At 35.7% G+C, this 27,566-nt stretch overlaps 3 protein-coding genes across 3 annotated transcripts; 2 read left to right on the top strand and 1 right to left on the bottom strand.

Annotated features, from left to right (window-relative positions):
- The first annotated feature begins 12,284 nt into the window (after positions 1-12,284).
- Positions 12,285-13,877, top strand: LOC126791470 (uncharacterized). The gene is made up of 2 exons (XM_050517925.1): positions 12,285-12,630; positions 13,230-13,877. The coding sequence occupies exons 1-2, from the start codon at positions 12,326-12,328 to the stop codon at positions 13,702-13,704; spliced, it is 780 nt and encodes a 259-aa protein (XP_050373882.1). The 5' UTR covers positions 12,285-12,325; the 3' UTR covers positions 13,705-13,877.
- A 367-nt stretch (positions 13,878-14,244) lies between these two features.
- Positions 14,245-14,724, top strand: LOC126792333 (bidirectional sugar transporter SWEET15-like). Its single transcript, XM_050518785.1, has 2 exons — positions 14,245-14,328; positions 14,419-14,724. Exons 1-2 carry the CDS (start codon positions 14,245-14,247, stop codon positions 14,722-14,724), a joined length of 390 nt encoding a protein of 129 aa, XP_050374742.1.
- A 1,776-nt stretch (positions 14,725-16,500) lies between these two features.
- On the bottom strand, positions 16,501-19,032 carry LOC126792332 (uncharacterized). Its single transcript, XM_050518784.1, has 2 exons — positions 18,530-19,032; positions 16,501-18,403 (listed from the first exon to the last, which is right to left on the bottom strand). The coding sequence occupies exons 1-2, from the start codon at positions 19,030-19,032 to the stop codon at positions 16,501-16,503; spliced, it is 2,406 nt and encodes an 801-aa protein (XP_050374741.1).
- Between the last annotated feature and the right edge of the window lie 8,534 nt (positions 19,033-27,566).

The following is a 27,566-nucleotide window of genomic DNA, read 5'->3' as shown; positions in this document are numbered from 1 at the left end:
GGTTCTGACAGTGGTTCATTTAGGGGCGCCAAACTCAACGGAACCAATTTCCGTAAATGGAAGCGTATTATGGCCGCTCATCTTCGAGGCAGGCACAAGATGGGGCATGTCACCGGCGTCACTAAGGCCCTAGTCCTAATGCTATTGTTGCCTACAAAAAATGGGACGACGACGATGGTCTTGTCATGTCCGTGGAAAGCTATGAATGACGAGATAGTTTATCTGGTGGAGGCATGTGCCACTGCACAGGCAATATGGGAGACACTGGAAGGCTTATATACTAATGACTCTGATTTCATACAGGTTCATGAGTTAATGTGCACAGCTTTGGCAATACAACAGGATGGGCAACCGGTGGCGCACTATTTCACCAAACTAAAGAATATTTGGGTTGAGATTGATGTGAAACGTCCTTGCATGATTAAAAATCAAGAGGAAATTGTTTGGTACCAAAAGGGGAAGGAGCTTGAATGAGTTCACACCATTTCCTAGAAGGTCTTGATGCAAAGCATAACAGTGTGAAAGGCGAATTTCTTAGAAAGACGAACCCCTAGCCTAATCACCGCTTTCACCTATATCTGTAAGGATGAGTCTCAGTAGGAGAGTCTTCTTCAGGCACCGGCTGTCGTTTCCAGTCTTACTGTTCATGCTAGATCTCCAGCACCACCTATTCCGCAAGCAACTTCAGCTCCACTTCATCGACAAGGACCACCACCAGGCTTCGAGAATCAGCCCCGCCCTCCTTGCTCTTATTGTCATGATATTAACCATGCTTGTCCGACCTGTTGGAAGTTTTATCCACACCTTAGGCCTAAGAGGCCTAATTATCGTCCCCAGGCGAAAGCAGCTATTTAATTAGTTCAGAAACCAGATATATATGGTGTGGTTGGACATGATCATCATACAGCAGAAGGAGTACCACCTACAGCCTCCATAGCTGGTCGTGGTAAAATTGCTATAGCTTTCAATATTTCTAACTTTGTAAGTTTTGATACATGGATTATTGATTATGGTGCGTCTGATCATATGACTTAGGACAAATCTTATTTTACCGTATTGTCCCCTCCACCAGTACCCTATGTTACTAATAATGGTGAGGCCTTTCCCGTGTTAGGGACATGGTATGTTCGTATTACTCCCACAATAGAGCTTCACAATGTGCTCTATGTACCTACTTTATCTCATCATTTGATATTTGTTCCCCAATTGAACACTGACGCTAAGTGTTCTGTGACTTTTTTTCCTATGTATGTGATATTTCAGGATCTTCTCACCGGAGGGTTAATTGGTCGGGGGTATCTGAGGGGCCGGTTGTTTCATCTGGATCTAATATATGCGGGGGAAAAACCAAGGGAACAATCTCGGACCACTTTACTCTCCACTTTTGACAAGCTAAGTGAAGTTTGGTTATGGCATCGTCACTTAGGACATCAATCTTTTAGTGTTATGAAAAAATTCATGCCTACTTTGTTTATTAGTGTGAACGAGTCTTTTTTACGTTGTGAGACATGTGTTTTGGGCAAGAGTCATCAATCTACGTATTTCCCTATTACTTCTACTAAAAGTATTCTTCCTTTTAAATTAATTCATTCTGATGTTTAGGGACCCTCCAAAGAGTCTACTATGTCAGGAATGCGATATTATGTGTCATTTATTGATGATTGCACACTTCTTTCATGGACTGTTCTTATTAAAACTAAAGATGAGGTTTTTCCAGCTTTTCGCGCCTTCTATACCTCTGTCCAAACACAATATAATGCCACCATTAGAGTTTTTCGTTCTGATAATGGGGGAGAATATGTGAATCATGTCTTTCAGGAGTTCCTTAACACACACGAAATCGTTCATCAAACAACATGTCCTTACACACCTAAGCAAAATGGGGTTTCTGAAAGGAAAAATCGGCATTTACTTGATATGGCTCGGTGTATTCTTTTTAGTGCCCATATACCTCATTAATCGTCTTTCATCTCGTGTCCTTCAGGGGAAAGTTATGACAGTATCACCCAAATGTATTTATGTCTTTGATGTTAAAAATGCATTCCTTCATGGAGAACTAACAGAGGAAGTATACATGGATCTTCCGCCTGGATGTGTGGTCACTTCTCCAAGTAACTTTGTGTGCAGATTGAGAAAGTCTTTGTATGGTCTTAAACAGTCACCTCGTGCTTGGTTTGGAAGATTCTCACAATTCATGAGGAAAATTGGCTACAGACAGAGTAATTCAGACCACACGTTATTTCTCAAACATTAACAAGGGAATGTAACAACCCTAATTATATATGTTGATGATATGATAGTTACTGAGAATGATAATGCTGAGGTGGATAGATTACAGAAACAACTAGCCACAAAGTTTGAGATGAATGACCTAGGTACACTCAAGTACTTCTTAGGCATTGAAGTAGCCCGGGGAAGTGATGGTATCTATATGTGTCAGAGGAAGTATATCTTTGATCTACTAACATAGACATGTAAGTTGGACTGCACTCCCATTGATACTCCTATTGAGCAGAACCATCGGTTAGCAGAGTATCCAGATCAAGTGTCTACTGAAAAACCTCGTTATCATAGACTAGTTGGACGCCTATTTATTTATCACATACCAGGCCAGATGTTGCATATGCAGTAAGTGTAGTGAGTCAGTTCATGCATAATCTCAGTGTGGACTGCATGGATGCTATTGTAAGGAGTTTGAGGTACTTAAAGTCAGCTCCAGGGAGAGGAGTAATGTTCTCTAATCACAATATTTTCCTTGAAGTTTGTGGCTTCATAGATGCAAACTGGGCTGGAAATATTACAAATCGAAGATCAACATCAGGGTATTTTACCTTTTTTGGGGGTAATCTTGTTACATGGAAGAGTAAAAAACAAAAAGTGATAGCTCGATCTAGTGCTGAAGCAGAATACAGAGATATGGCTAAGGGAGTGTGCGAATTGTTATGGCTTAAAAATTTGTTACAAGATTTGGGTATTAAGCCTAAGTGTGTTATGCAGCTGTACTGTGACAACAAGACAACTATTGATATTTCACAGAACCATGTGCAACATGATCGTACAAAACATGTGGAGGTTGATCGTCACTTTATAAAAGAAAAGCTAGATGCGAAGATCATTAGTTTTTATTTTGTTTATACAGAAGAGCAACTTGCCGATATGCTCACAAAATGAGTGTCTAAAAATGCCTTTTATGACTCATTTAGCAAGTTTGACATAATTGATATGTATGCGTCAACTAGAAGGAGAGTGTTGTGAATCACGGGAATAATTTATGCTAATTAGATTATATATAGAGCTAATTCGTGTATGAAAATATAGTTCAATATAATTCCAGCATATATTTTTAGGTAGCTGACTTGAGTCTCTAGCTACTATCACGTACTGATCATTTAAGATGATATGATACTCAATTTGTTGCGTGGAAACAAAAGAATATCTCTTTTATCTCTGAGTCTCGTCCTTCATGTGTTGCATGGTCTGAGGAAAGGGTGACAATCACATAACATTTCCCAAAGAAGCGTAACAGTAACACCACCCCCATCCCATACGTGACGCACACACAACCATTCCCAACTCCAAGTTCTTCATTGATCACATAATTAAAATTCAACAAGCTCAGAGATTCTTATTCATTCTGTCCAATCATAAAGCTTTTGTTCGATCGGTTTCATAAATGAAAGATGAGAGATCTTGATTGGTCCCAGCTGGTTTCATTCCGCTCAGTCAAATCTGTATCCTTGAATATATTTATACCTACAGACACAATCTCATTGTTTATGCACGTCAGAATTCTGCAGTAAATTTCTACGGCTAGGGCACAAGTTCAGATGTGTTTGAGAAATAGCTTCGTTCATTGGCTAAATAACCCATTAAGTATTCTTCGAAGAACGTATTTGTGAAATTGCAGAAGAGGTGTACTGCTTGGGTACGCGGTTATTGCCTGTACCAATTTGTTTTCAAAGCTCAAACTGGGTTCCCTATGTGAGCTTCACTTCCACCAACACACACGTACTGGTATTATTAATCTGCAAAACCCCAGCTAATTCATAAAAATCAGAATTAGGATTGCGTACGACAAGGATTTGTGTCTTTTAGTTGCCACTAATCATACTGACACCAATTAACAAAATTATCGCTAACCATTGGTTCACACGAATGCTAGCTCAAGCAGTCAACAAGCTAATTAAGCTCAGCTGAGAGAGAGAGAGAGAGAGAGGGCCAGAGGGGTTATGTGATATACGTACATTGTGGAATATTGCATGCATGCATGTCTTCTGCATACGTTTTGGGTATGATTAAGTAGGATCCGATTCGTTTTAGTTGTACGTTACATCTGAAGTTGGATGCATGGTGGTTCTATAAACTACTGTCAATTAGCTAGGTAATTAAACACACTTTAACTCGAACAATTTAGCTTGAAAGGGCTCATCTTAATTGGATTGTATCCACAGTTTTGCCTAATACGTACATCAATGATCCATCATAGGGAAATTACAACTGAACAGTAAAGCGAAATTTTGATAGGTCAATAACGATCGGTGAGGTTTCAAGCAAGCTAGGCACTGAACTTCTCACAAAATTCAAAGCAATTAGCTAGCTACAAGTTTGAGTGTTTGACTATATATATAGGACCGTATCAAGTACGTATTAGTTATTCACACGAGTAGTATATATCATTTTTTTTCTTCACCGATCATACAAGAATTTCTTTATATGAAGGAGAAGTGTTAAAAAAATCGTATTACAAATAAATTATAAGTTATAACTGCGAACAAGCCAATGTAACAAGATCAATCAGCACTTGTACTCTCAATGTATATACGTACGCGTACACAGATCGATATACATAGAAAATATGTAGCACTATTCATCACGACATAAACCTACTAGCTACTATTACTATATACTGTCAAACTCACATAAATACATATGGTTAGTCACCAAAAGTGCACGCGCGCATCTACCTATAGATCCAAAAACAGAATAATTCATCTACCAATGCTTGTTGGTGCTATGATAACCTCATCCACCAGGTTTAAAAAGCGAATTCAAATAATTGAACAGACCAAACGGGTTGAATATTGTTATCACTCGTTGTTTAAGAAATAAGAATCGAAGGAGGATAGATCATTCTATTCTACATGTCCCCTCTTATCTCTTTGACCAAACACACGTGTTAATGTTTACGTGTTAGAAAGGATTGATAATGATGATGAAATGAAAATGACTCGAAGATCATTAGCAATCACTCAATCAGACATATGTCGGTGCCAAAGTTCTCTCATTTATATCATGTGATTCATGAAAATGACATGAAACTTGGAACATAAAGGCAATTCCATTCAAATTAGAGAAATTCTGAAAAACAACCAGTTTTAAAGTCCATGCATGGGTCCTTCAGTGTTCTAGATCCCTCGATTATCATGACCCATTCCAACTCTTTTGTAGTAATATTAATATTGCTCGAATCATATAGTAACGCTTTTTTCTTTACTCACATAAAAAGATATGCCAGCCATTCATAACAATATATCTCATTACTATTCTAAATATTATACTAGCTAGCTAGCATGGTCTATTGGGCTTATATATATGAATTAATTAAATTAATCTACAATCAAATGAATGTTACTGCTAGTTTGCTACTCATTAATTAATGTTGCTATATGGTATTGAAGTCAAGCTCGTTTCTTTCTAGTTACCAGTTTATGAATGTTCTACATTTTGTAAGTCTCATGCTTCTAAGTTTGTATGCACCATTAAATTGCATCTCCTGATCTTGGTTTTGTGAAAGTAAATTTTGATCGATGCTTCTACTCATCATGGTACGTGCAATTCATGTGAGGTTTACCTCAATTCTTGTTGGTTTTCATCCGAGATCATGATGGTTAACCTCATATGATTGCTTCAAAAAATGTTGTAGATATAAAACTAGGGGTAATTGATTGTAGACTCAAAAATCAACACCATTTTTAATTTAAACCCACCGTTAAAACTCTTTTCAGTTAGGTTGAACAAGAAATAAAAATATATATATTTGTTATAAAAAATAAAACGTGTTCTTGATGAAAATTACTTTCTTGCCACTAGTACAAATATATTTGATATGATTCTGAATTACTTAATTGTAGCTTCAATTTAATATCCCACCACTTTATATTAATTCATTTACCTTGAATATTCCTTCATTTTTGAAATTCCTTGTCACCTCTAAATCTCTTACTCAAGTACTACCTTACAGTAGGTATTTTTGTTATTCTCTGTTTTCAGTGTGTGTATGTGTTTACTAAATCTGAAGAACCTATGCAACCAGTAAAAAGTCTAATGCTTATTATTTAGTGGAGTACGTGATTCTATGAAATATGTATGTTTTTCCTTAAGTCTGCTAAATATGTGAGAGGATTCGTATGGTTACTTGTGTATTGGTTATGATTTGTAGGTTTCATAATTCTATTGAGTAGGTGGGTTTCACAATTTAATTTGGATTTGTATATGTAGAGTAGGTGTGGTTTTGTTGTGCATCTAAGGTTGAGGTAAAAAGTTATATTTTATAGAGCATTAAAATCTACTTAGTATGTAACATTATTTACATATGTTTAATATATATACTTAAAGTGGATAATTGTTTGGAAGCTTCTATTCATACCTCAAAAAACGGTATTTAGACCTCTTTACTAAGTAGACCTCCATTTTGCTTTTATAAATACCTAAAATACTATTTAGACCTCCAAAGTTTTCCTAAAATGTCCATTATCTAATTTGATATATCAAATCATACTACTATCTATTAATTTCTTTCATATTCTATTTCAAATTCATTTATTATATACAACTCAAAAAATACATTACACAAACTATCTTCTCAAATTAATTCGATGACTTTTCCACTCGTTTTCTAAATTCATAATAAATTGGTAAACTATATTTTTCATTCATTGATAGTAACATCAACGTATATGAAATATTTTAACTTCTACTTAACGAGTTTTGTTCATCAACATATATGAAATATTCTAACCTCTAATGAACGAGTTTTGTTTTTTTGCTCAAATCGAAGTTTATGAGAAATTTTAAATAGTTATATAGTTTATACATTAAATAGTCCACATTCAATTTGATGTTTATCAACTACATTAATTTTTTTCCTAATGATGATTATCAAAAAAGAAGGTAATCAATTAAATAATTTAATGTAATTTGATATCCCATTTTGGATTGTCTAGCAATAAATATAAAGGATAATTATCTACATTTGTATTTTATAATAGATATATAAAGAATTATTTCCCTTATTGTATTTTTATTGTTATATGTTTTTTGGTAATTTCATATGCATTAATTGAGTCAAAACTATTTAGAAAAAAATGGAGGTTCAAGTGCCATTTTGAGAGATATGAATAGAAGCCCCCTAATTGTTTAGTAGGTAGTGAGATCTACATACATAGTGTTGGAATTGGACAATTATGGGGATTTCATTATGTTTTTTAAATTATAGTGTGTAGGGTTGTTTTTGTTTATGACAGGTGGGAGAATAAAAAGTATATTCCAAGTATATGAAAAAAATATTTGATAACATAAAGTGATAGGAGGCTAAATAGATGTCAATAAACGTAGAAACAAAAACTAAGGCAAAATTTAAGGTTCTTTATGACAAATTCAAATAATTAATCATCTAAAAAAAATTCATTTAATCATATCTCTGTTCCACTTTTGTGTGTTCTATAATCTCTCTAAATTAATGTTGATACCCGATTTTCTCAAAATTTTCCAAAATGAAATTATAATTTTCATTTATGATAGATACAATTAAATATTAACTAAATTAGAAAGTTGGTCAAAACTAATTTTAAGAAAGAGTTTCAATTTCTCAACCTAGAGGGTAAAAATGTGAAACCATTCTAAATGAAAAATATTTGTTATAAAATATTAGGTTAAAATAATTAATTTGGGTTTAGATTGAAAAACATTTTGAGTGTGGGTTTAAATTTAAGTGAGGGCTTCAAAATTGGAAATATAGGGTGTGTTTGGTACAGCTGGGCTTATAAAAAAAGTCGGCTTATGCTGATTTCTGAAAATAAGTGGCTGATAAATAAAGTTGCAGACTGTTTGGTAAACTGACTTATATAAGTAGATGTTAGTGACAGAAGTAATGGCAAAGCGTTTGGTAAACTCAAACTAGCTTATGCTTTTAATTTGTCAAATGACCAATTTAGACATGTAAGATAATTTTTAGTTAATTTTAGTTTAAAACAATGCCTAAAAATATATGGCATATTAATATTGGATAATTTTAAAATTATCTTAAACCAATATACTCTGATATTGAAAATTTGGTTCTGATTAGGATCATGTCAATACATAAATACTCAATCACGTGCATTCATCAAACTTTGAGCAATCTTGTCTCTTAATATATCAATTTCTTGTGCGCCATGATGATTTTGTTCATCATCATCTTCCTCATCTCCACCACCTTCCATTTCTTCACCTCGGACAAAATGTCTATCACGATGTGCATATCTTCGGATATAATTATGAAGTGTCATAGTAGCAATGACAATCTTCACTTGTTTCTCGAATGAATATCCTTGCATGTCTTTTAAAATCTTCCATTTTTTTCCAAACTCCAAATGAGCGTTCTATAACTCCTCTAAGTGAAGAGTGTGCTTGGTTCTCGGCCACGATATTGTTGGAAGTGTTGTGGTGGCCCTTTATAAGGTCCCAAATACCTTGGGAGAGTGGGATATCCTGAATCTACAACATAATATTTTCCTACAAAATTATCATGTAATAAAATTTGTGAAAATGTCATTTGAAGTATGAATTGAAATTAAATTTTTGATTAAAATTAAATATATTACCTGGTGGAGGATGAGGAAAGTTCATATTAGGATTTTGAAGAACCGATTGTAATACTCTTGTATCATGAGTTGACCCTTCCCAACCCGCACATACAAAGATAAATTGCATATCAAAATTGCATACCGCCATAACATTTTATGATGGAAATCCTTTCCTATTAATGTATGGAGTTTTTTCGTCATCGCAAATTGAAGCAGGAATATGCACTCCATCAATAGCCCCAATGCAATCCTGTGAATAATGTTGTTATTTGAAAATTACTATAAATAATTATATTGTCTAATATTTGTAAGCAAACAATAAAATTACATTAAAATATGGATAATATCTTCAATCCCTCATTATCTCCGGTGCAACACCATTGAACTGAGGATCCTCTGGCTTAATTATTATTTTTACTTAGCTCACACACTAGATCCATTGCTTCACTAATATATCTACACACGGTTTCACTGGAATGCTGAAATCGTTCTCCTACCGATCTAATTCCACATCATTGTCCTAACAAATACAATAACATTCTCACGACCTCCATATGACTAGTTCTATTTGAACCTAACAACTCCTTGTTAATAACTTCTAAATCAGTACATAAGCGATAAAATACGTCCTTTTGCATTCAAAAGTATTATAACACCGGGTTTCATTCCCACATAAAACTTCCATCATCCACCTATAACCTGTTTGTTCAGATGTCTTACAAGGAGTTTTGTGGACATACTTCTCATAATAATTTGTGAAATTCGATCAGATGTCACATTTAACAAGCACCTGTGTATTTGGTTAATTGATTGGACAGACTGCTTGAACCTATATGGTATATCAGACTATCATTATATCACAATGCAGCAATTATTGGGGCACTCTATAGGATGGTAACCTAGACAGCTGCTTTTAGGAAAACCTAAACAGCAGTCAAGCTGCCACAACAAGAAGGTGACAATCATGGAAAGCCTTCATCAAGTAGTTTCATACCTTTTATTATGTAAGGCCTAAATCAATACTACAGATGCATGCATCATAGATTTGATACCCTCAGTAGAAGTTTACTAGAGGTAGTAAACTTTAGTAAATTTGTACTACCCCCAGTAAACTTTATTTTTTTGCATCTAAGTTGATTTTTCTCTGTTTTAAGGTGTATTATGGCCTTTAGAAATACTGTTTTTCAAGTTTAATACCCACAGTAGAAGTTTACTAGAGGTAGTAAACTTTAGTAAATTTTTACTACCCCTAGTAAACTTTATTTTTTTGCATCTAAGTTGATTTTTCTCCGTTTTAAGGTGTGTTATGGCCTTTAGAAATACTGTTTTTCAAGTTTAATACCCCCAGTAGAAGTTTACTAACTATAGTAAACTTTAGTAAATTTTTACTACCCCCAGTAAACTTTATTTTTTTTGCATCTAAGTTGATTTTTCTCCGTTTTAAGGTGTGTTATGGCCTTTAGAAATACTGTTTTTCAAGTTTAATACCCCCAGTAGAAGTTTACTAGAGGTAGTAAACTTTAGTAAATTTTTACTACCCTCAGTAAACTTTATTTTTTTGCATCTAAGTTGATTTTTTTACAATTAGTTGTAGTGTGAATTCAACATGCAAAACTACCCAACTATACAAGTTAACTCTAAGTTTCACTGAAAATGACCAAATCCCAATAACAAAATCTCAGATAATGTTGAAAGCTCAAATAAGTTGGTCAAAAACTCAGAAACCAAAGCAAGGAACTGGACATTATATCAGATCTGCATAACATATATAAACACTCATGTATAGAATATATGTTGGTATGAGTTTAGACTAAAAGCTGTAAATCATATTGGATTTAGATAACTAGTTCCCATGTATTGTGGTCTTGTGGAACATAAATATCTATAACTCACAGAATGAAAGAACTAGTATCTTGGGAATCAACCTGACTCATCAATTGCTTATTAATCACAGTACTTTTACTTTAACACCCAAAACACTATTATATGCAGCCACAAAAGCATGGTTTGAAATGTCAATGTTCATATATACTTGATGGTCGATCAATCGAAATATTATGAAAAGTTAAGAGGATCAATCATCATATATTTTTCCTTTTTCTTTTGCAACACCATTTCAGTGAAAAGGTTTCACTAAAAATCAAGGAGCTAAAAATGACAGTGGCTAAATAATTAATCTCTATATATGGTAGTTGTTTGCATGTTCTACAGAAGAACATATAATTAGTAATGCAGAGACAACACAATTACAAGTTCACAGAAATTGCAATTCATTCCCAAATTTCAGGTTTCATTCATACATATTTCCAGAACAAATTGCATCATAAACATGTAATACCACTCATATCCCAAATTACATACAACCTAGAACAAATTTGGAGTCAAATTTACAATGAAATTAGAGAAATTTGAAACAGAAATTGCTAAAAGACTAACCTTGAATCAGATTACCAAGACCTGATGCTTGATTTTGATTCTCACCCCCAAAATTGTGATCGATGTTGAAGATGCATTGCTAAAAGACCCAGAATCGTGATTCATGATTCACACAGTAGTGAGAAGGAAGAGTGTTGATGCTGTTCAAAGAGAATAGAGAGAGATTCATGAAAGCGACGCATGCGTTAAGAGACGACGAGGGTTCCATGGCAATGTTTTGTAATTCATCGAAGCAAATGAGGGCACCCATCGGTATTATACAAAATTCATTTAACTACAGTAATTAGCGCTACAGTTGCAATGCAGGCTTCTGCTTCTAAAAGGAGGTGAGGAGCAGCTTCGGCTTTTGGACGAAAAAAGCCAGTGCTTCTCGAAGCCACGGACGAGAAGTTGAGTTACCAAACGTAACAACGGGTTTAGCTTATAATCACCAGATGCCATAAGCACTACCAAACCCAGCCATAGTAGTTGAGGGTACTGCGTTACGAGAAAGATTATGTATTGCTGACCGCATGCATCATAGAAGAAGATTCAATGGTTTTAATTGAGCGTACGTTTGACGGTTTGAGTGGCAAGACGACGGCTCCTTGGTGCATCAAAGTTTATTGTCCAAGATAACACATTGATTAACTTCTCGCTTTCATCCTTATTAGTTTATTACTTCTAATGTTCATCATGAAGCTAATTTCTCACCACATAGACCTCTCTTATGTTCAACATCGCTTCTCTCTTGCTCCTTTAGTATGATTTCACTGAGGCTGGCGTTCCATATAAATAAGCTCGGAGGGGAAGTTTCTAGATCGAGCTTTTGTGTTTTCATTCGCTATATGAGTTAGGGACACAATGAGTTATTTGTTTGATAAAAACTTTAAAAAGAGTAAATTGAGAAAAAATAGAGAGAAAAAAAATTATGTGGGCCGAGTAGTGAATCATAAACCCAGACCCGACCCATCCATCTTAATACTTAGAGCGGAGAGACTGCACTTTCTGCAGTGTTGAAACTTGAAAGAGTTGACGAGAGAGAGAGAGAGAGAGAGAGAAGCGAAATGGGGAAGAAATGGTGGACGATCGGAGTGGCGGTGGCGATACTTGGAACGGTGAGGGAGGTGAGCAAGCTATACGGTTGGGACAAGGACGCTTTGATCAGCGTCTTCGCTCAACTTTCCGATCGTTTAGGGATTTGGGCAATCCCACTCTACGTTGCGATCCACACTCTCACTCTCGCTCTCTGTTTGCCCTACGCCGTCTTCTTCGAGGCCGCCGCTTCTATGCTCTTTGGGTTTCTCCCCGCCGTGCTCTGCGTCTTTGCCGCCAAGCTCCTCGGCGCTTCCCTTTCGTTCTGGATCGGCAGGTAGTAATATAATTCTTGGTATTCTCTGGTTTGATTTGTAGCATTGTTTACCTGTTAGTAGCCTTTGTAACAGTTTAGAGACATCAATCTAAGTATGCAAGCTTAACCCCCTTTTGTTATGTTACCTAGGCTGGATAGATATTGTTGTTGAGGATTGATTTATGCTTGTGTGGAAGAGCTTAGTTGTGTTTCACATGAGATTCTTAACTGAATGTGTTGCTGAGTACGAGAGAGTATTGAAATGAATGATGTTGTTTTGTAAAGAGGATCAGGTAGAGTCATAGTTTGTTGGTGGGTTGGTTTGTTTACTGATGGATTATATCCGCATATAGGTTTGGTTTAGTATCTGAGGAAAGGGCAGGTTTCATTTGTTCCCATTCAGATGAGGGCTTCTGCATACGGCTAGATTTAATAAGCAGCTAGACTTAATCTGTTAGAAATTAATGTGAAATCCATGGTAATACCATGGATGAGAATGCCCCCACCCATAAACTTCAATTTGCCCTACTTCCAATTTCACAATTTGAAGGGGGCAATGCTCTGTTTGTTTGTTTTTTTCCTTGATTTTGAAGAGTTTGATAACTGTTTTTAACTGTCAGGTTGATATTTAAGAGCTCAACTTCAGCAATGGATTGGGTACAGAAGAACAAGTACTTCGCCATACTCTCCAGAGGAGTTGAGCGAGATGGTTGGAGATTCGTGCTTCTTGCCCGTTTCTCACCTATGCCTTCCTATATTATAAACTATGCCCTAGCTGCGACAAAAGTTCGGTTTGTTGTGGATTTCTTGCTCCCGACAGTCATTGGATGCATGCCGATGATCTTACAGAACACGTCGATTGGCAGCCTTGCTGGTGCTGCTGTTTCTTCAGCCGGTGGCTCCCAGAAATCTAAAGTTTCATCATATCTTTTCCCTTTATTAGGAATTATGTCAAGCATTCTTATTTCCTTGAGAATTAAGAAGTATTCTACTGAAAAATTAGTGACTGAATCCTCTCCCATCCCCAGTGAGCTTTCAAACGACTCTATTAACAGCAATGGCTCTACTAACAAGGACCAGAAAAAGGGTCAATAGTTGATACTGGTCTTCTGCCAGTAATAACAGACAGAGAGACCATAAAACTCGATGTAGCATTTTAATCTTTTCTCATTGATCGATGTTATGATGGTGAGATTACTTATACTAGTCGGTGTCATTGGATCATATTCTGTATTTATTGTTGCCAGTTAGGTCTTGTTTCTCTCCTTTCTCAAGTTCTTTGTTTATCATGATTAGTTAACCTATACGATGGGTGCTATTGGGACATTGTCAGAGATCTTATGGTCTCTCGTCCGTGCACTCTAGCGTAGGAAGAGGAATGTAGCATGGCAATGTTTACTGCTAAGTTGAAAGACCTCATCACATATATGGGATTTTAATCTTCACCCCTATCTATCGTGTAGCAGAATTCAGTCCAAAGTAATTCCTTTTCATCACCCCTAAACACAATCCCAGGATCCCAGCTTTGCTTGTGCATAATCAAACATCAAAATGGGTTCAAACAATCCCAACTTTGTTCGTAACCTTACAACCCCATTTATCAATATAGCCACTTTCCCAATAAGTGTTAAATACATGCCCTTCACCTTATCAGGAAAAATTACTCTGAGTGGCGTGTTGTGGTTTGCTTATGGACTGCTCCTCAAAGACTGCATAACAGTAATTACATCCCCAATATTACATTTACATTCACAGTAATTAATTACTTGCAGACTAATTTACTAGATTTCGATCTCTTTTCATATACAGCTTCCAAACGGGTTAGGGTTTGTCTTGGGTCTCCTTCAGATGCTGTTCTACGCCATATACAGAAAGCGCAGCCAGGTCGTCATAGTGAACCAGGAGAATAAGTTCCCGGCAACAGAAAACGTGACAATTCTTTTGACTTTGAGAACTATAGAAACATCTGAAGTTCATTATTCAGTGGATGCTAAGCTGTGCGACAGCAATGACATCGACGTCAAAGTTGGGAATCCGAAAAAATATGGAAGTCAGGACGGTGATGGCGATGACGATAAGAAGTTTGGTGGTGGTGGATGTGGGTGCTTCGGGTGACCTTTAACTGAAATCTGATGAACCAAGTGCAGTCTGAGGTTCAACACTTCAACCGCTAATAATACCTTGTTTGTTAGATAATATCATAATACTTTTGTTCCAAAATAATTACAACCAGTCTTTCTATCTGCCCCTAGGCGCATGCAAAATCTCCAAATTTCTTCTATACTCTCTCATAATATTTTAGGTAGTTTTGTTTTCAGTTTAGTGTATAAATTACGATGATATCTTTTATACATTAGATTCAGTTTTGTAAATGTTATAAACTATGAGTTTTTTTGTAGTTCAAAAATTTAACTATTGGAATCTCTTTCTTACTTTAGTAATAGAAAATTTATGTATTGCATTGTGATTTTAATTGGGGCAAAAATAAGAGAAATTATTATATATACCCGCCACATATCCCACGTGCCGTACTCCATTAATATTATTGGTATATTTTTTACTGTGATTGTTTCTAATTAGTTCTTATATAATTTTTCAGTCCTCCCGGAGAATCATGTCGCAATGTCTAGTGGTCATCCATTCCAATTACAATTTGATACGTAGGATTTAAAAAGAAAAATCATATTTAAGCTATTTTATCAAAAACTATTTTGGGTTTCTTTCTAAAACCCTACCATATAAGACCATAAACCCTAAACCCAACACTCTAATACTTCATACCCTATACCCTATCCTAAACCTTAAATTCTAAACTCTAAATCTAAAATCCTATTTTAAAATCATCAATATCCATGATGATCATTTCACAAATAATAAAAATATGTAAAATTATAATTTTGGTGTAATAATTCACGTGTCAAAATATAACAGGTGAGGAGAACCACTGGATATTGACCTGTGGTTCTCCGGAAGGATTGAAATTTTTTTCGTAAATAAACTTTTATCATTTTCACCGCGTGCATGTTAATTATATTATGACATAATATGATTGGCTGGGTATACCACATAATAGTATCACGTGGTGTGGCGTGTACACAAAATAATTACTTTTTAACTGAAATCGTGATCGATCGGTTCTCCGCATACTCCACTATATGTCTCCGCCATTGATGATCAATTATTTCTCTGAAATTTCTTCTGCTTCTTTTTTGGTGAGACTCTCGGGAAAACTTATCGAATGCACCTTGGTTTTTTTCTAAACACAAACAATTCTTGACCTGTTTTCCTAATCATTTGTCTGTCATATATAAATATCTTTCTTTATCCTCAATCCATGATGGCATGGTTCAGATCATATATAAGAGCACATAAATCTATTCTAATGCCTCTCTTTTTTCGACGATAAAATTCTTGCTAGGCACAAAGACATTCGTATTTTTTTTCTTGAGGAAAATCATCAACGATATTATATAAGCAAATGTCAGAATAGTCATTACATACCTCTTCGCTACCACTATGAGTACAAAAGAGGTTATAAGAAAATCTCAAAATTGATACATGGCATAAGTCTATTCACTAGAAATCTAAATTGGCCTGATTGAAAAGATAAAATGCACATTCTACCACAAACAAAGATAGAAATATGCATGTATATCAGGGCCGGCTCAAACATTATGAGGACCATGTGCGAAAGTTTAAAATGCGGCCCTAAACTCAAATCACATATCAAGTCAATTGAAAACTTAAAATTATAACATTTGCAAAGTCATATATTAATTGATTACGAAAACCATTGCAACAATCATTGGACATTCATTACAAAATCTCAGATTACAAATTAAGCTTACAAAATAATAAGGCTTACTAAGCTTATCTCCTATCATTAGGCTTTCATTTGAATATTTTTCTCCTTGCCTTCTTAGCTGCAAAGTCATCAATCAGTTTGTTACAGCTAATCTTTCCAAGCATTTCATTCTCAATTGAAATTAAAGCAAGTCCATTTAATCTTTCTTGCGACATAGTTGATCGTAAGTAAGATTTCAATAACTTCAACTTGGAAAAAATCCTCTCAGCAGAAGCAACGGTAACCGACACCGTCAACAAGATCCTATAAGTAATTTTAGCAACTGGAAAAGTATTAATTTCTTGTAAAAAACTCAATATATCTGCAGCAACCATCTTCCCCATAGATAATACCTCCCTTAACAATTTTAGTTCTCTAAATAAGGCTTCCCCACTCAACATCTGAACTCTCTCCATGTCGCAAAGTAATCTCAAGATGAATACAAGCATTTCTAGATCATCATCATGCATGGAGCATAAAGATTCGGAAGTGAATATAAACCCAAAAATATCTTCATATTGTTGATATTGTTCAAACCTTCTGATTAATGAGCCCTTAGCTTGATCTATAATAAACATGAAATAATGCACTCTGAAGGATGCCTCACCTGAAGATGATGGTGATGGCTCACTGCTACTTTCATCAAAGAATCTTTTCCTCTGAATTTGACGTCTTTCTGGAAAAACAGAAGCAACCTTTAATGTATCAGCAATATCTTTAGCATCCTTACGTGCATTTGTGAATCCAGATTCTCTAAACCGATCAAGCCAAGCAATAAGACCTTTCACATAATTTATGGCAACATCAATTTGCATATCATCAGATTGGAGCACTTTGCTGACAGTATTAAAAGAATCTAATATTTCATACCATATCACCAAGCTCATCAAAAATTCAAAGTCACCTAGCTCATTAGTTGCAATCAACTTTGCACCACTTTTAATTTTTGGATCCTTGTCAATATCTGCCAGCTGAAGTAGTGCTTCTCTTATATGAAGAGCATTGAATCGCAGAGGCTTAACACTCTCAATACGACTTTCCCAACGTGTAGTGGATAATGGTTTGAGAGTCAGACCTTTTACATTGTCTTTCAAAATTTGCCACCGTTTTATAGAGCCTGCAAATAAGGTATAAATACGTTGCAAGACTCCAAAAAAATCTACTGCTTTCCCACAAGAATTAGTTACATCACATAGAGTTAAGTTTAGACAATGGCAACCACATGGAGTGTAAAATGGTCTAGGATTGATATCTAGTAGCTTTTTCTGTACCCCTTGGTGTTTCCCTTTCATATTTGACCCATTGTCGTATCCTTTTCCTCTAACATTATTGATATCAAGATTCAAAGAATGTAACACAACCTCCAGCTCCTCAAATAATCTCTGACCAGAAGTGTCATGCACATGTAGAAACTCCAAGAAGAACTCTTCAATTTGTATTGGACTCTTAGAAACATTCACACATCTAAGAATCAAAGACATTTGTTCTTGGTGACTAATATCCGATGTGCAATCGAGAATCACAGAGAAGTATTCAGCACATTTTTTTGTTATGATTTCACCTTTGATCTCAACAACCATCATATGCAACAACTCATTCTGGATGTTGTGACCAAGATAATGGATATGAATTTCAGAACTGATTATGCGTCGACAATGCTCCTCCATCACTTCTTCACATTCTGCCATCATCTCAACTGCACCCAAAAAGTGACCATTATCCGGTTCATAAAGCCTCTCATTAGTTCCACGAAAAGCTAAGTTGTATTTGGCAAGAAATTTCACAATTGCAATTATTCTCTTCAGCACATTCCTCCAGTGTTCCTTCTCTTTCCTAATTTGGTATTGATAAGCTTTATCAATAGTTTCATGCCTCTCCAATCTGAGACGCAAATCACTCCAAGTATTTGCATTGAGGAGATGATCAACGCTCATTTCGTGGTCCTTAAGTCTCTTGCCAAGATGACTCCAATCATTCATCCCATCATTAGATAATTGACCTCTCATTGGCCCTCTTTTAAATAATTTGCAACAAAAGCAAAAGACTTTATCGAGCTCCTTTGAATAGACTAGCCACTCTCTGTCATGTTTCTCTCCATTTCCTAAATATCGAGTGTAAAACTTAGAGCTGAAACGTCTTTTGAACTTGTCTGCATGACTATGTTCGATTGAAAGATCTCTCTGAGGACCCTTTTCTGCCAACAGGTCTATCAATTCTTTATCCAAGCTATCCCAATTTCTTGGATCAAAAATACTTATGGGAATCACATTGTCATTCTGTTCTGCATCTTTTGCCTCTTCATTGACTAAATTTTCATTCTTTTCACCCAAACTTTCTACATCTCTAAGCTCTTCTTCCTCCTCATTGACTAAATTTTCATTTATTTCACCCAAAATTTCTGGTTCTTTATGCTTTTCTGCCTCTTCATTGACTAAATTCTCATTATTTTCACCCAATCGTTTTTCTTTTCTAGTGATGAACTTATCCATACTTCCCTTCATAGAATTCTCCAACACTATTCTTCTCTTTGATATCAAACGTTTTGCATATCCACACAAACCTTTTCTTTTAGGAGCCATATTTCTAAAATTAAGTCAATGTGAATGAAAATAACAATTAGAGAATGAGAGAATCAGAGATACACAAATGGGATATTGAGATTTGGGAAGTGAAAACTCACCTTGATAGAAGTGAATCAATAGATCGATGAGACCCCTAAATTGCAGGATAAATGGATTGCTTGTTGCCTTGTTCACCCTCAGTCCTCCATCCAAATCATTGAAACGATTAGGAAAATATGAGTTGTATGGCAGAATAGCAGATCGGCAGAGGGAAGAAGTGAATAAGGAGAGGAGAGAAAAATTGGATGAGAGAAGTCTTTGAACAGACTAAACTCTTCTTCTTTTTCCGACAAGAATCTTATTTTAGGGAATTTTGTTTGACTTTTAGATTAATTTACAATTACAGTTTATATATTATAAATACACAGTGGACATTAAAGACACTTTGAAAACTTGAGGCCCTGTGCGTGTGCCCACATTGCACATGTCAAGAGTCGGCTCTGATGTATATAAACTTTAAACCCTAGGTCCAGGCCCAGGCTTGGGCTGCCAAAGCTGCTACAGTTGAGCACTGCCGACCCGTTCGCCAATCGGAAAAGCACTAATACGTACGACCAACCAACCACCGTTGTCAGTTACCACCATCGTGCCCCAAAACCGCATGCACTATTGACAACCACTCTTGCAATTCCATCCCAAGAAAAAGATCCCATCTGACCATAGGATCCAGTCTAATCGGCTTGGCCAAGATCGATATCTCCTTCCTTGCGCCACTATCAACCACTCCAAGGTCATCAAGGTTTTGAAACACCACGACCTTGTAGGCATAGTTTCGATCACCGACGAAAACGTTAAGATCTTCAATGGGCTGCTGGATATTCTCACCAGTGCCATCGCATGATCGCCATTGAGCTTCCTCTACGACGTCATCAGAAAAGCAGCGCTGACTCCTCCCATGGAAGAGTGGCGACGCCATGGAGCCCACGGGTTGTTTAGGGTTTTTTCGTGAACTTCTCAACCTAGATCCATATGAATTTCCACAAAGACATTCATACTTGGTAATCATATATTATGGTATACTAGCCTTCCTGCTCGTGCGATGCACGTACGAAAGGACACGCTCACGCGTGTGAAAATGTTGTTGCCAAATTTTAAAAATTGACAATTCTATCTGGAACAAAAACATTGCAAACTTTCAAAAAATTGAGGAATATTTTCGCATGTGTGAAATGACAGTGTTTTAGCTTGCGAGCCGAATCATTTATTGCCGAAGTGTTTCATATCATTTCCCCCCCCCCCCCCCCCCGCGTAATTATCTTGTATTTGATTATAGATTTACTTCTGATGTTATTCTATTTGTGATCATGCATATACTATATGCATTTGATGTATCACTGAATACCATTTGAAGGTCAATGTGTAACTAAATTTGATAAGTTATCTTTGAGTTTGCTGCAGATTTCTATTTACCGTCTTTAACGTAAAACTGTCACCAAATCATACTGCAAATTTTAAACTTCGTATATGAGAAGTGCGGCATAAATATGACATAGTATACTTTAAAAAAATTAAAAGTAAAAATATATCAAGTCAACCTAACATATACATTCATATACTCGGTCCAAGGAAATAGATCATTTGCATACAGTTGAATGGAAACAAAGATGTTAGAGTTGGCTTCTTATGTTGTTATGAAGCAAAGTTGTAATCTTCATTTCATTCTCTTCAAACATATACAATTGTGGAAAAAAAGAATAAACATTTATACATAATCAGTCCATGCAGCTATAGAAACACAATCAACAAACTTGTATATGCTCCAAGTTAAACGCCTGAGGACACCAATGAAAAGAAAATATATACAAACACGTGACAAATTCAACAAATAGCAAAATGACTTCTTTTTGGTGGCTGCAAAAGGATATAAGTTGATCAAACACCTTCAAACACATGACAAATTCAACAAATAGCAAAAGGACTTGTTTTTGGTGGTTGCAAAAAGATGTAAGTTGATCAAACACCTTGTCGCAGTATTTAGTTTTTTTTAATGATTGGACTTACTACATACTGACAGAAAAAGAAACAACTAGGCTTCATCAAAGATTCAAATATAAGAGAAAGCACATCAGTTACTTCTCTATTCCCAAATGCAGAGAATAAAACTCATAGCATTACTTGTAACCGTGTAAAGAACAAATAAAGAGTTGCAAACTATAATTTGAAGCAAAATAGGAACATATTATGGAGCAATTCACAATAGTGTCAAACTGAAACAAGAATTGAATACTTTTAAGGGGTGATAACATATACTAACATGTCGTAATTAGAGGTGACAAGTGGGCCGAAAAGACCGAGTCCGGTATGGGCCCGGCTCATTAAAAATCAGCCTGGCACTGCCCGAGTCCGTTTTGAGCCCGACACGGCCCGAACACGATAATTCATGGGCCGGCCCATTAAACACATAATTTTATATCCTTTATATAATTTTTTAAACAATTATAATAATGATAATTAAATATTAGACATTTTAAATCAAACTATTTTGACTATTTCATTATTTTAACTTTATTATTTCACAAATATTATCAAATAATGAAGAAAAATGCCATTGTTTTACATATGTAACATTTTAGAAATAAGATTATGAAATATATTATAGTATTTTATTTATTTTACTATTGTAAAATAGTTATATAAGATAAATATTCTAATTACAATTTTTTTTATTTTAATAAAACATTATAATGCAAATAGGATGGCCCGACCCGACATGGGCTTGGGCCGTGGGCCGGGCCAGGCCTAATGTTTAAGCCAATGGGCTGGGCCGAGCCCGACACAATACATAAATGGGCCGGCCCGAGCACGGTACATACACGGTTTTGGCCCGCATAAAATGGGCCGGCCCGGCCCGTTTGCCACCTCTAGCCGTAATTGATCATATTGAATTATTGATCAATGATATATGCATTTAAACACTCATCCTCTTGCTTTAATTTTAAAGAAAAGAAACTCTAGTATAACCTTCCATGCATATAAGTTCAGAGCAACTAAAAATTTAAAACCAACAGCTTTTTTATAGTTGGAAACCTAACCAATTGGTGATATGCAATTAAAAATTAGTTAACAAAGTGAAGAAACTGACCCTATTAGAACAAACGTCTCAATGGAGCCACAAACAGATTAAATGACATCATGGAATTACCAATACTGAGACATGTTGTCATTGCTTCCTGGTATAGTATAGTGCGATCTTATTGTTTTGATCCATTATAACTCAGTTGCCGATCTAAATCAGTTTGCAGTAATGAGTTATGTCAGTTGCAAGTGAAGGCACTTTGGAAAGAAGTACAACAGAGTTATTTCAATCATTTGGAAAAAAATAAATTGCAATACTAAAGAGAATAATCAAAGAACCAACCAACTTGGGTTGGGATCCAATCAAAGCTCTTCAAATCCAATCAAATATTTTCTCTAATAAAAATATAACATATGAGAACTCAGTAAGCCACTGTAGGCCATTGTACTATTATTGAAATCCATTATCTCTGCATCAGTTTTAGAGATTCAGAGAAGACTCACATGGTTTAAACCCCCTTATATAAATTCTCCAAGACTTGAAGGAGAAGAAAACACCTTCACTTGCGTGAATAAAACTTTGATTTGAAATAAGGACAACCGGTAAAGCATGCCTTACCTTCTCATTCCTCAAGTCTCCCTATTATAATTTCAGTCATGACCCCTGCAATCACCAAGACAGATGATTAGAAATCATGATTGATGGATTAACATTTTATCACTTTCATAACAAATTAGTTTCATACTAAATCAAACGGATCCAAAACTGAACAAAATCATAAAAACACTTTCATTAACTTATCGAGGTCAATAAAATCTCAAATAGAATGAAAATCTAATTCCCTACTTGATAACCCAATCATCATAACCAACGAACCCATTGCTCTGTATCTAATTCACCAAAAAACACAAACACATTCTTCCCAGAATCAATTCTTAAAATCTAAGATTATCTGAGAATATGAATACATATGAAAAACAACTTATCCAATTTCCTTCACATTATACATGAATGACATGTCTAAGATAATTTGACATCAACGAATCTGCAAACAGTCTGCTGATGCATGATAATTTGATCCTGATTTTGATCTACCTCTCTTTTGTATGAATTGTGAATCATAAATTGTGAGAGTGTAGTCTTTGTTTGAGAACGTGTGCCGGACAGTTTCCCTCATCTCTAGATCGTGCAATTCTTCTCTTCATGCCGCACGGTTCTAGACTTTGGTATTTATATTTCAAGAATTATTCTGGTATGTTACGGTAATAACCCCTTCTGATTTTCATTAATTTTAGTGAACTTTGTATCTGCATGGGATAATTTGGGAATTTTTAAAATTAGTGAAGCTGTTGACATTAAAAAAACCTAATTACGGCTAGAGATTATGAAAGGTAAATTTGAAATATCATGGCTAGAGATTAATTTGTAAACCTTTATATATATATATATATATATATATGGTCAATCCGAAAAACCTAATTACGATGTTCTAAAAGCGTAAATATCCTAAGACCGAATAACCAGGTGTCATGCTGACATGGTGGTCTGGACTCTGGATGACTGGATCAATAAAAAGAGGGACACATGTTCAACTACTATAATTTCTCGGACTCGGATCATTTTTTCATGGAACATTTCAATATGCATATTTCAGAAAATTTTAGTATACATCAATGTATGTTATACATCCCACATCCGACAGTCAATAATATTTTGTGAGTTGGGTCAGACAAATAACATTCATTGTCAACTATGAGATGTATAACATATATTGATATATAGTAGATTAATCCTCACATCTCTTGGAATCCCGAGAACGAGACTCAACCCTAAGCCCCAAATTCCAATCATGAATTCGAAAGCGGTCAATGCGGCAGCTCTCGGAGCACCAGCAAAGAAGAAGAAAGGATTGTTGGCCAAACTAGGCAAGCTACCTCCGTATGATATTCGACCGCTTGTATATCCGGAGCTTGAAGGCGGTAACCCTTTTGAACCGGGTACCAAGAACTACCATAAATCTGTGGAGATGCGCCGTCGTCTCCAAGAGATGACAAGGACAGGCCATTGTGTTTTTGTTATCAGCGACTATGATCCCTTTCATCCTGATCACTACGATGGAGCAAACTATTTCAGAGCCGCTGTTCCTGACAAAGTTGTTCCAGACCCTGGGTCAGAAGAACCGGAGGTTGCCAGTCCCCCCTCCAAAGATGGCCGCATTGCAAATGAATCGAAGCTTGGCAACCCCATTCCAAAGATAGCCCGAAGGCGGAAGAATCAAAAGATTGCTTCTCATTCTTCCCCAGATGGCCCAATTTGGATACAATGCAGCGCTCCATCGTAGAATTTTCTGAGTTAAGGCAGAAGAATCAAAGATTGCAGATTGCCTCGATCTCATTCTTACTAAGATGATCGTAAGAAGGGTACCGATTGTCTTTTACGTGGACAACGTAGTGATATGTACTTATTAAGTGTGTCGGAGGATGGTAATACGTACTGGATGTTAATACTTAATACTGGTTTTGTTAGTGAAAACTAAGTGTTTATATTGTCATTCTAAAATGTCAAATGTCTCGTATGTTTTCCCTTTATTAGGAATTATGTCGATATAGCATTCTTATTTCCTTGAGAATTAAGAAGTATTCTACTGAAAAATTAGTGACTGAATCGTCTCTATCTCCAGTGAGTTTTCAAACGACTCTACTAACGGCAATGGCTCTGCTAACAAGGACCTGAAAAAGGGTGAATAGTTGATACTGGTCTTCTGATAGTAATAACAGACAAACGTAACTCGATATAGATCTTCTCTCATTAATCAATGTTATGGTGGTGAGAATACTTATACTAGTCTATGTCATTGCATTGGATCATTTTCTATATTGATTGTTACCAGTAAGGTCTTGTTTCTCTCCTTTCTTAAGTTCTTTGTAACGTTTATCATGAATTCAAGATTATTTGATCTGTATGATGGGTGCTATTGGGACGCTGTCAGAGATCTTATGCTCTCTCGTCCCTAGGAAGAGAAATGTACCATAGTAATGTTTACTGCGGAGTAAGTTGAAAGACCTCATCACATACATGGTGATTATCTATATATGTTGCATCAGTTGTATCTGCTGGAATTTTGAACTTTACCCCCATCTATCATGTTGCAGAATTCAGCCCCTCATAATTCTTATTCATCAATTCTAATGTTGGGAACACAATACCAGGATTCCCAGCTTTGCTTGCATATTGAAAGATCGATCAAAATGGTGTCGAACAATCCCATCTTTGTTCATATTGTTGCTACTGGTAGCCTACCTTACAACCCCCTCTTTTCAATATAGCCACTATGCACCTCGGCAATGTTGAATAGAATTTGTGCTAGCGTGAAGCATCATAATTATTATACCATTGCCCTTGCATTCCATTCAGATGACGCAAAATTAGTAAAATAAACATCTTGACCCAGAAATGAAATTTAAAGAAGTGTTTTCTTTTAACAGAGATTACATCACAGAACTAATTCAGTAATTCGATTCCTTACACTGAATTTCTCCTACGATGTCGATTCCTCACAGACCATCATAGGTTATATAAATGATGTCGACTGCAAACGCACAAGGATCTGCTACTGCTGCCATATATGTGGTATTATAGCAAAATGCACTCGAAATGCCCATAAGCTTGTGCCCTTTAGGGTGATCAAACTTAGTTACGTTTAACAATTTTGACAAGCTGTAAGAAATGTTTGGGCAAAGAAGCCTCACTTAAAGTCTTAAAATACCCCACAAGTCCACAACCAAAGTAATGGAAACCAAAAGATAACCCAAACTCAGCATGCCCACTAGTCATAATAACAAGTCAGTATGAAAGATGATGATCTATCAATTGACGCACGGATTTCACTCTCATGCCTAAAGAGCATAGGATGTCACTTTGCACGTTAGTGATAATTGGTTCTTGGTTTCTGGTAATCATTTACCTTTTGCAACGCTTGTGTTTAAGAGTGAGCTTGAGGGTCGAGGCCTCACATCAAGGCTTAGAAGGCTGGGTATGTTGTAGAATGAAAATCTGAAAACAAATAAGAGTGCAGACACGTATATAAATAAAATGCAATTTATTGATAATTAAACGCGATGTTACGATCTTTATGAACTCCTCTAATTCTATCTATGTATGTAACTTGGCTAAAAAATGACATGAACTTGATCTTGATAATTTAAGTTTGGATTTGGATTTGATGAAAAACGAGCGATTTGGTGCCTTGATAATTCTTCGTGGACTTGGGAGATTCGGGATTTCTCAAGAGTGATCTTGCTCAAGTGATTTTCTCTCTTCTGCTCAAGTCTCATTCTCTTCATGTTGGAAGTGGTATTTATAGTGCCAAGGCTTCTATTTTATAGAATATTTTAATGACATTAAAATAATAAATTTATTTAATTGTATAATTAAATCAATATATATTTTCTGATTAATTTAAAATTAGTTATTCTCATAACTAAATTAAGCAGAAAATAATTGTAACGACCCCAAAATTTCGAGCTTAAAAACTCAAAATTCTAAAGTCGTTAAACACAAAATAATCTCAAATAAATCGAAATCATTAAAGTGTAACAGCGGATCAATTCTGAGTTCTCAATACAACTCAGACAACCAATTATTATAACCCAAATTTATAATCCATACACAAAATGGAAATGTAATAATATGTTGCACAATTGATCAAATTGTTTGATTCACGTATGTACATACGTAAGCCATTAATAGGCTAGCTACGAACTAGGCCTATTAAATGGGCAGGGCATGATCGGTCCGGTCTTAAGAAATGAAGACCCACATACTACCCGGCCCATGACCTTTTATGTCCTATATGTAAAATGGGCAGGGCAGGGCCGGCTCTAATCACAATATGTGAAAAGCCCGATCCCACATTTTGGGTGAATAAAGTTTGGGCTTAAAACGCATGCCCATGACCCGGCCTACGTTTGGCCCGCGATTTTTTAAATAATAAAATATTTTAATGTTCATTTACAAAAATTTGATAGAGATAAGAGTTGAATCCATGAACCTCTTTCTATATGAATAACACATTTGTCAATTGAACCAACATATAATTAATTCTTAATATTTAATATTTTAAATGTAAAGTAAAAAACCAATTATTACTAAGATGGGCTGAGAATGGGCCAGGTTACGGGTTTGCCTAATAATATACCATATATGCAGTGTTTTAGGTCGGCCTAGAGCTTGAAAAGTGTTACACATACCCTACCAATTCCAAAAGTGGCCAAATAAAGTCCGCCCATCAATTTAGACCGAACCGGCCCGCGGTCCATTTTTTGGATTAAATTTGGATATGTTCGTCAGCCTTGGGCTTAATTTACAGGCCTAGTACGAACTATGGCGATGTGAGCTATACTGTTATATTGGTTATGGACCTATGGTCCTTATAATTTATAACAATCATGATTGACCAGTTTATTTAGTTAAGGAT

This window comes from Argentina anserina, chromosome 4, assembly GCF_933775445.1.
Source record: "Argentina anserina chromosome 4, drPotAnse1.1, whole genome shotgun sequence".
Taxonomy (NCBI): Eukaryota; Viridiplantae; Streptophyta; class Magnoliopsida; order Rosales; family Rosaceae; genus Argentina; species Argentina anserina.
The sequence above is the reverse complement of the archived record's forward strand: the minus strand, read 5'-3'. Positions and strand labels throughout refer to the sequence as shown.

Excerpts from the sequence above, each read along its gene's own strand:
- LOC126791470 (XM_050517925.1), top strand. The coding sequence starts at position 12,326 with ATGGGGAAGAAATGGTGGACGATCGGAGTGGCGGTGGCGATACTTGGA. Across the intron at positions 12,631-13,229 it reads CTTTCGTTCTGGATCGGCAG|GTTGATATTTAAGAGCTCAA; the intron begins GTAGTAATATAA and ends TTTAACTGTCAG.
- LOC126792333 (XM_050518785.1), top strand. The coding sequence starts at position 14,245 with ATGCCCTTCACCTTATCAGGAAAAATTACTCTGAGTGGCGTGTTGTGG. Across the intron at positions 14,329-14,418 it reads TCCTCAAAGACTGCATAACA|CTTCCAAACGGGTTAGGGTT; the intron begins GTAATTACATCC and ends TTTCATATACAG.
- LOC126792332 (XM_050518784.1), bottom strand. The coding sequence starts at position 19,032 with ATGGCTCCTAAAAGAAAAGGTTTGTGTGGATATGCAAAACGTTTGATA. Across the intron at positions 18,404-18,529 it reads GGAGAGAAACATGACAGAGA|ACTTAAGGACCACGAAATGA; the intron begins GTGGCTAGTCTA and ends TCTTGGCAAGAG.